This window comes from Lycium barbarum, chromosome 3, assembly GCF_019175385.1.
Source record: "Lycium barbarum isolate Lr01 chromosome 3, ASM1917538v2, whole genome shotgun sequence".
Classification (NCBI taxonomy): Eukaryota; Viridiplantae; Streptophyta; class Magnoliopsida; order Solanales; family Solanaceae; genus Lycium; species Lycium barbarum.
The window spans coordinates 62,735,276-62,744,834 of NC_083339.1; the positions used below are offsets into that span (position 1 = coordinate 62,735,276).

The 9,559-nt window shown below is 36.6% G+C and overlaps 1 protein-coding gene across 3 annotated transcripts; it reads left to right on the forward strand.

Annotated features, from left to right (window-relative positions):
* The first annotated feature begins 257 nt into the window (after nucleotides 1–257).
* Nucleotides 258–8,856, forward strand: LOC132631412 (internal alternative NAD(P)H-ubiquinone oxidoreductase A1, mitochondrial-like). Of its 3 annotated transcripts, none has more exons than XM_060346985.1 (9): nucleotides 258–933; nucleotides 3,953–4,166; nucleotides 4,254–4,414; nucleotides 4,617–4,682; nucleotides 6,635–6,795; nucleotides 7,112–7,226; nucleotides 7,810–7,989; nucleotides 8,064–8,254; nucleotides 8,349–8,856. In XM_060346985.1, the coding sequence occupies exons 1-8, from the start codon at nucleotides 499–501 to the stop codon at nucleotides 8,214–8,216; spliced, it is 1,485 nt and encodes a 494-aa protein (XP_060202968.1). In that variant the 5' UTR covers nucleotides 258–498; the 3' UTR covers nucleotides 8,217–8,254; nucleotides 8,349–8,856. The 3 variants fall into 3 exon arrangements, with proteins under 3 accessions (XP_060202968.1, XP_060202971.1, XP_060202969.1); XM_060346988.1 differs by having other exon boundaries at nucleotides 795–933; nucleotides 3,936–4,166; XM_060346986.1 differs by having other exon boundaries at nucleotides 796–933; nucleotides 3,842–4,166.
* The last annotated feature ends 703 nt before the right edge of the window (nucleotides 8,857–9,559 follow it).

Below are 9,559 nucleotides of genomic sequence, written 5' to 3' on the forward strand. Positions count from 1 at the left end.
TTAGGTCAAAAAATAACGTTAAGAGAATTTTTGATCTAATAGGTGTAAGGAGAGTATTATTGAGCAAATTGAATACGTTAAGAGATATTTTTAAGCAAAAAGGTAACATGGAAGATATTTCTTGTCCAATAGGTGCAAAGAGGATATTTTAAAGCCAAATTCAATAGCTTAAGAGCATTTTTAATCCTTTTCCATTAATCAAAGCCAAAATTTGCTTTAAGAAAAAAAAAACATACTTTATTAAACAAACTAAATTAACATAAGGGTGTGAATACTTGAATGCCCACAAATGCCTCCGCTCACGAAACGGGACAAGCACAGATAATGCCACATGCCTTTTGCTGAAATAGCTAAGCCGCCACCTATGTCGCAATCACCTGCCACCTAAACCATCTCTTTAATCAATTATTATTACTGCTAACTACTAACATTTGGGGATCTTCACTTCATTTAATTCTAATTCTTCCAATAACACAACATTAACAAAAATTCCACAATATGCCTTGGATCAAGAATCTCATCCAACTTTCTTCCACAAGATTCAAACAACAATCATCATTCAAATCTTTAACCCAACCTTCCCTCACCCAATTGCTGCAATTCAATAGAGACTACTCTGTGGCAAGTAGAGGGGTAGTAGCAGGTTTGGACCCAACAAAAGGGGACCAGAAACCCAGAGTTGCGGTCTTGGGTTCAGGATGGGCTGGATGTAGGCTTATGAAGGGTCTGGACACAAGCATTTATGATGTGGTGTGTGTATCACCAAGGAACCATATGGTGTTTACCCCACTGTTAGCATCTACGTGTGTGGGGACTCTTGAATTCAGGTCTGTAGCTGAACCTATTGGGAGGATTCAACCTGCTATTTCAAGTGAACCTGGTTCTTATTTCTATCTTGCTAATTGCACCAACGTTGATTTTGACAACCATGTGGTATGTATGCCTATCTTGTGTCTTTCTTTTTTCCGCCTTTTAATTTTACCCTATTGTCCCTGTCATTTTTAAATATAAAAGCTACTCCTTCCGCTGATAGGCGAATTTAAGATTTCTACATAATGAGTGCTTTACTATAAAATAAAATAAAATAAAAAAAATGTATTAAGTGGAAATTAATCCTAGTTATCTACATTTGAGCAAGTGCACCATTTAGCCATCTTATAGTATGAGTTCCAGCGGATAATATTTTACCAATTTTAGAAAATATATACATAAAATACCTAATTTTATGGAAAGACCATAGGTTGATGTATCCCATTATTAATCTTTAAATTCGCTCCTGCTTCTGTTCAGAGGCGTGAATCTTAGGATTTCTAGGACATGGTGCACCACTAAAAAAGGAGAAAAAAGAAAGTACAAAGTGGAAATCAATCCCTGATCCTTTGGCAAAATAACTCAGCATTCAACCAAGTGTATCATTCAACCCTTTTGTAGCATGGGTGCCATACAATAATATTAGATCAATTTTAGAAAATATGTACATAAAATACTTAATTTTTCGGAATGACAATGGGTTCATGTGGCTCATACTTTTAATCTAAATTCGCCCCTGCTTCCGTTATGCTGTTTGAAATAGTTTATGAAAAAAACAAAAACTTTTGAAATTTGTGGCTTAAAACCCATCTAGGATTTCAAGAAGATGGCTGCACTATTACCAATAGGTTGATCTGGGATTTATATTTGACGGGTTCAACTTTTAGATTCTTACCATGGACCCATTACCTATTGAAATTGCAAGTCCAAAATTAATTAATTTTTTTAAAATTTTAGTGATTTTTAACATTATATATACTCATGTCACGAGGGGACACCAGACATGCCCACAAACGTGAGATATGAAACCCCAAGTTCATCAATTCTAGAAAAAGAAAGGAAAAAACAACAAGATGGACGTGAGATTTGAGCCCCCAACTTCACTTGTAAAGGTGCACCTAATAATTATTGTACCATAGAACTCTTCGAGCTTGGGTGCACACATATATATTGAAGTATTTTTGAAAAAATATAATATTGTTATACATAGTTTTGAGAAATAAGCATGGATTCACGTGAACCCCTGCCTAGAACTAGCCATATTTGTATGGCTTTAATTCATTTTCAAGTTAAATTATTTCTAAATGTAGTACATATCACATAAAATGGCACAGATCATTTTTCTTTTTTAAAGATTTATTTTGCTGATTTACTTATATGACTGTGTAAATGTGGGAAACTCATGAAGAATCAGGCTACAACTACATTTATGTGGATATAAATCAGGAAGGGTAAAATGAAGAGTCTAAAGTTAAATTACAACAACAACAACAAACCTAGTGTGATCCCACAAGTGGGGTCTGGGAAGGGAGGATGTATGCAGACCTTACCCCTACCTTTGTGAGATAGAGAGGCGGTTTCTGGTAGACCTTAGGCTCAAAAGAAAGTAACTGACGCTGGAATGTAAGAAAAGAGACAGCAAAATAGCAAGATAAAAGTTTAAAGTTAAATTGTTTCTAAATATATAAAGGTGCATTCTCTCCCCATAAAATGAGATAGAGGGAGTATCCCTTTTTTTTCCACAGAAAAGTTTATTTCTTTTAAGATCCTTTATGACTGAGTAACTGTGGGAAACTCATGAAGAATCAAGCTACGGTTACATGTCAGGGTGTGTTAGCTTTCCATGTAAATCTTTTACGGAAATGCTTTACTTTATTTATCTTTTTGGGTCATTTTCCTTGGAAGTGTTGTCGTTCAATTACAGCCTTCATCCTTTAATCTTTCTCAAGCAAAACAAGATGTTAAGGCTCATTTAATTTTGCGAGCTCAACAATCAAATACCATAAAAACCATAATGAATGAATAGAGTAGAAATAGGGTTCACTAAAGGAAAATGCAATCAAATATTCACCCAACAATAGGTTCTAGCAAAACTCTAGATGAGAAGTTTAGCTACTCATGTTTCTACCAAAGAACACAAAAAACATAGTCAAAACAATAGCCATAAAAATATAGGACAAGAAAGTTTAGAAAAGCTCTTTAAATCTTCTTAGGATAGATTCAGACTCTTCGGAGCTCTTTCTTGCTTCAAAAATGGTGCTCTCCTCCTTGCTGGGTCGAGATGGGGCTAGAAGGAAGAAAAGAAGCTTTTATACCCTCTAGGAAATAAAGATTTGACCGAATTAACCATTAAATTTTTGCCAGAAAAACTACTTCGCATGGTGCCCCTGCGCCGTGCGGATTGATTTCAGCAGGCAATTTTAGCTCGTGTGGTGCTCGCGTTTTGAATCCATACAGAGCTGCTTGTTACTTTCTTTCCTGACAATTTTTTTCCTCCTCTTGGTGCTTGTGCAGTGTGTCCTCAGTGAGCTATCTTCAATGTCTTTAATTTCTGCTTTAAACATTCAAGTTTGCTTTAGTTCATCCTTTCAACTTCCTAACACACAAAATAGTTCAATTAGGCATCAATCTTGTAAATTTTGCATATAAACCTTTAAGAGCACCATGAAAACGGAGTGAAAACACTAACAGCCAAATATCACTTGCCCCCTACTTAAGAATCCAAAGGTCACGTTTGGATGTTGTCGTGACTCTTGGTTACAAAGGTTACCACGGTCTAGGTTTATGGATGTATTCAGTTTGCTAAAGTCCCTCTAACTCGATCAATATCAACAAGATGCCTTAACTGCTTAGGCTTTCGTTTAACAAAATAACTGCACCTATCAGGGATAGTATTCATGGCTTCCTTTTTGGTGGAAAACATTTCCAACAAATCAAGATAACCAAAAGTTGGAGATTTCCGTCATATCAAATACACCATTTTATTGTCTGTTCAATCTTAGAGAGTTAACATCTTATTCACGGAATTTAGATTTCATAATCGCTACAAATCAATGGGTTGATTCCTTGGTTCAACTTCGGAGTATTTTAGTAGACTCGTCATGGGCCATGGATGTTATTCGCAGTTCGTGTGTACATCTAGGTGAGCTGCCAAACTGTGACAGATGGAGTTGACGTCATTGAGCCGTGGAACTTCAATATTTCGTATGACAAGTTGGTGATTGCTTCTGGAGCACAAGCGATGACTTTTGGGATTAAGGGTGTAATGGAGCATGCTATCTTTTTGCGTGAGGTTCACCATGCTCAGGAAATACGTAGGAAACTACTTCTAAACCTGATGCTCTCTGATGTGCCTGGTATGTTTCTCAAGCTGATATTCATTTGAAACATCTGATATCTGAAGTAAGTAATAGACTAATTTTTTGATTTGGTAATGGGCGCAGGAGTTACCGAGGAAGAAAAGCGTAGACTCTTACACTGTGTAGTTGTTGGAGGTGGGCCAACAGGAGTTGAGTTCAGTGGTGAACTTAGTGACTTTATCATGAGGGATGTTCATCAAAGATATGCTCATGTCAAAGATTATATTCACGTCACATTGATTGAGGTAAAGCTTATTTCAATTTTTTTAATTGGCTTGCATCTCTTTATAGTTTTTCTTTTGGGTTCTTTTCACTGCATTACCATTATTTCTTTGGATGTTTCTATTTCGTTGCGGGGTTATTATCAATATACTTGCTTTGCTGTTATTTTACCCATGAAGGATCTTTGGTTAGCGCTAATTAATTATTTGTGTCCTCACCTGACAGGCAAATGAGATACTATCCTCCTTCGATGATCGTTTACGTGTATATGCAATCAAACAGTTGACTAAGGTGAGAATTCGTCAAAAATATGTATAATTATGTTTTATTCTGACATATCTATAACTATGTAGTGCATACGTGTATATGTCGTATGTACTATGGCATTTTAAAAAATGGAGACATCATGTGTTTTCTCATAAGGAATCATTACTTCACAAAAATTTTATTTGTGTAATGGCACTTTCTGGGGATAGTGGTTGGCATATTAAAATGTGCTGTTTCAACTTATTAAAAAAAAAGTGCAATTTCACGGTTTCCATTATATACAAAAGCCATATATTTCATAATTATTTCAACTTATTCAAAAAAAAAAAAAAAAAAAAAAAAGGAAGTGCAATAGAAAACTTTTTTCTTGATTTTTTAGCTTCTATAGAATGTATACTATTACGCAAGGAAGAGTATAGAGTAGATTGGTTGTATAGTTTGATCGGTGTACGCCTCTACTGGGAGAATTTTCCTGATGAAGACATAATTTGGAGAGTTCCATTGAAGAGTTGAGATGTATCAGATTAAGAATAACAGAAGAAAATGGATCGCCTAAAAGAATAGACCTTTTGAATCTGTATATATATCTGAAAGCGCAACTGAACGATGAGAACTTCTGTCTTACTGCGAAATATCTTTCCTTCCTGGAAGGCAAATAGGTTAGCCACACCTCAGGTATTGCATCCTCTCACCAATGTAGGTATCGGGTAACTCTGTTATGCAGATGGGAACAAATCACCTGACTCTTGCCTCTGGTGGGATTCAAATTCTGGTCTACCCTGATCTCCTCTATCAGCCACTAAGGCACACTTAAACGCGCAGTCAAACTATCACATTTACTGAAAGCAAATGTTCAATGAAGCAGGATCTGCAATGTCTTTACCTATGTTTCCTGCAACCTCTTCTAAAAGGTGAGGGGACAGCTTTAGGGTAGATGAATGCATCACCAAAGTGAAAAAAACTTCTGCTTACCATAAACAGAAGCCTTAGAAATTTCTGCCTCATCCTAAATTCTTGAAGCCTTAGAAATTTTTGCCAATGTGCTTTTTCCGTATTATGATGCCAGTTGGATGGTGCCTCTTGGGTCAACTGGCATAGTAGCTTTACCATCTGTCTCTAATCTCCACAGGCATAATATGAAAGCAAAATAGACAGATCCTGAATCCATGTACAGGAGAGAGGGTGCACTATGAACTTTGGCATGTTAGCTTCTTTATCATTTTGTTAATAGAACTGTATTCTGAATTCTAGTTCCTCCATAGTGCTTGATGCAGCAGTAAGAGGATGCTAGTCCGTATTACAAGAAGCTTCGTTCTGAAATTGATGTTTTTTTCTCAACCTGCGCTTGATAGTAGTCATTACGCACCATCACTCCGGGGAATGCATGCATTTTTTTGTGTATATAATATTGTACCATTAAAAATCCTGAACTTTACAATGGTCAGGAACTTTATTATCCGAAGAGAAGCACTCTAGATTAGTATACTGCTTTTGTTCGAACCTGTCCTTGAACATGAATAGGCCCCATTACTCCAATGAACATGGGAACTTTTTCCTTAATGTCTCTGGACGAGATTTTTTTTTTTTTTTTTACCATAATGCCCTTGTTGCTCTCCTATGGATCCAGCAATAGACTAGGTTTCTACCTTATCTAGCTAGCTCCACATTGGAATTTATTTTCTGTCTTATGCCCTTGTTGCTCCTATGGATCCAGTTCTGGAACTAATTTCTCACTTATGCACTTGTTTCTTCTCCATGGAACTTCCTTGCCATACCTTTTGTCATTCTCTTCATCTTCTTACTCCCTCATTGTTTTCATAATTTATCTGGTAACATACGTGAAGATGAATTTTCACGTTGTTTCCTCCCTATCCATTCAATTTGACCATGCCGGTAATAATTATTATTTATATCGTATTTGATATTCTATCCTCATTTCATTTCTGGATCCAGTTATTATTAATGTCAGTTTTCAGTCAGGGGTTCGTCTTGTACGAGGAGTTGTAAAGGACGTGCAACCTGAGAAGATAATTCTTAGTGATGGTACGGATGTCCCATATGGACTATTAGTGTGGTCTACTGGGGTTGGGCCCTCGCCATTTGTGAGCACTCTGGATTTGCCAAAAGCTAGGGGGAGGTAAGTCGAGATTTAGTATTGAAGCAAGTCACCTATATCTGTATATTGACATTTTATGATTATTGCACTTGGTAAGATTTTGTTCCTCAGTTATTTCGTTTAGTGATCATAAATAATCAAATCAGCCAAAATGGTCGACTCCAACTTATGTTCCCCTGCTTGTTAAATTCTGGCTTCACTACATTGGAGTTTATCAAACAGATAGCTAGATAATTGCCACATCCTTGCCTCTGTTTCTCCACGTCCGAAGCTAGGCCTTATTTTGCGTAGTTTTTTTTTTGTTATAGCATACTGATAATTCCCTGTAAACTAACAGGATAGGAATTGATGAATGGTTACGCGTCCCATCAGTTCAGGATGTCTTCTCAATTGGGGATTGCAGTGGGTTCCTTGAAAGTACAGGCAGACAAGTTCTTCCAGCTTTGGCCCAAGTGAGTTACTGGGACTATACGTTCAAAATATTGTTTCAAATAGAGTGGCGGAAGTGTCTCTCGTCTCAAGATGATGTTGCAAAGTCATAAATTTGTGAAAATGATTGGACGCCAGGCTAATTATAAATTTTCTTTTTTATGGCGTGATTAATTCATTTGAATATGAATAAACGTAGTTATGTGTTGCTGATTTAAATGCTTTATTATAGATTATTATGTAAAACCCTCTGTTTTCATACGCTCTGTAATGCATAGTGTCGTATGAAGATATATTGTAACGGCGGCTGGTTGTTACTCAGTATTCACCATCTCGGATTTCCTCCATCTTAGACATGACTTATGCTACCAGACATTGTAGGTCGCATTTCCATTTGTTTATCTAATTATGTTGAAATGCATGATTCTGTTAAGTGAGGTCGAGAAAATTCTGTCTGATAACACCTTACATAATCTCTGTGTTGCATATTGTTGTTGGATGTCCCCGGTAGATGATGAATATTCAGTTACGGTTAAGACATGGTGTCTGAACTAACTGCAGCTTTAAAACTAGCTTTCTTGATGTACCGTTGTTTGGTTTGATCAGGTTGCAGAACGCCAGGGAAAATATCTGGCAGGTCTGTTGAACAGGTTGGGTAAAGAAGGTGGAGGGCGTGCTAATTCAGCAAAGGACATGAACCTTGGAGATCCATTTGTCTATAAACACTTGGGAAGCATGGCTACTGTTGGCAGATATAAAGCCCTTGTGGACCTTAGGGAGAGCAAGGTCTTTCTCATTTTGTAGATGTGCTTCTTACCTAATAAACCTTGTTAGCTTAATTATTTGGTGACTTATTGCAGGTAGCAAAAGGTGTCTCTTTGGCAGGATTCACGAGTTGGTTAATTTGGCGTTCAGCATATCTAACTCGTGTTGTAAGCTGGCGGAATAGATTCTATGTGGCAATCAACTGGCTCACAACTTTTATATTTGGTCGTGATATAAGTCGCATATAAACTTACAAAAACCTTCCATCAGTTTGGCTTACCATGCGGTAATATACGTGTGCTTTTTCTCCTCTGAGTTGATTTCTTTATTAGGTTATCAACTTCTTTTATTTATAGATTAGATTGCCTTATGACTTGCAGAATTCATTAAAGGTTCTGATTCTAGGGGACTGGTAACCGTTGAAGAATGCCTAACTGGAAGGGAGTTCATGCCTTTGGAAATTATACTGCCATTATTTGTGCTCTCCCTTTTACTAGGGGATTGAAGATCACGTGCCTAAAATTGCAATTGCCAAAGTGGATAAATAATAAGGCTTTTGTTGTACTTTACGATTTTCCGTTCGTGTTATCTTTGTGCTCCTCTTGCATGGTATAAGTTATCAACCGATGCTCCCGCTTACAGGACTGTTTGAGCTGATCTTGGCTCGAATTAGAGTGCATTGCTATGTGGCATGTTCTTTATTTCGTCTAGCTCGATACTGATGTACTATGTGGCATGTTCTTTATTTCGTCTGAAAAAGGGATCTCAAAGTGGGATCTTCAAAGTTACATACCTTATGCCGGAGAGAGATGGTGTAAAAAATATGTAAAAAATATCCAGCAATCTGTAGATGCACCAGATCTAATAAATTTGCATAGAAAATGTGTACGTAAATGTGGTCATAAGACAAATTCATCCTTGGAAAAAAGAAGCATGACTTTTTTTGTTTTGTTTTTAATTGGTGCATGTGTCAGATGCTAGAAAGTGAATTATTCAACTATTGCTTGACTAGCAATTCATTCACTACTGCCTCTGTCTCGATTTATACGATGGGTTTGGAGTACGAGGGTCAAAACAATTAATCTTTGACTTAATTTCAAATATAGATTCTTCAAGTATTTTATAATAATATTTACATATTTGTAAATTAAATAAAAGCTACTATGAGTCTGCATTATTATTATTATTATTTTGAACGTGTATGCATTGAGTTTGCATAATTAGTAATTTTCTATATATGGAAAGAGTTGGAGAAATTGTAGTTAAAGAAAAAACTATTTGACTCCCTAAATAGTAAAACTCTCATATAAATTGAGACGGAGTATGAGCATAAGTCGAATAAGAATATCCCAATGATATTGGTTAAGGTGCCACCCTTTTAAAGTCCAAGACTCCAAATTATAAACCGAAGAGGAAAAGAAAACGGAGGGAAAAAAAAACCAACAAATACCAAAAAAGGCAATGCAAAATTTTGGTGAGTAGGAGCCAGAGCACGGTGTGCCCAGGGTAGGAGCTGCACTTGGTAGCTAATTTTGACTTGCTATTGTCACGACCCGACTATGGGGTCATGATAGATATTCGGAGTTGACTA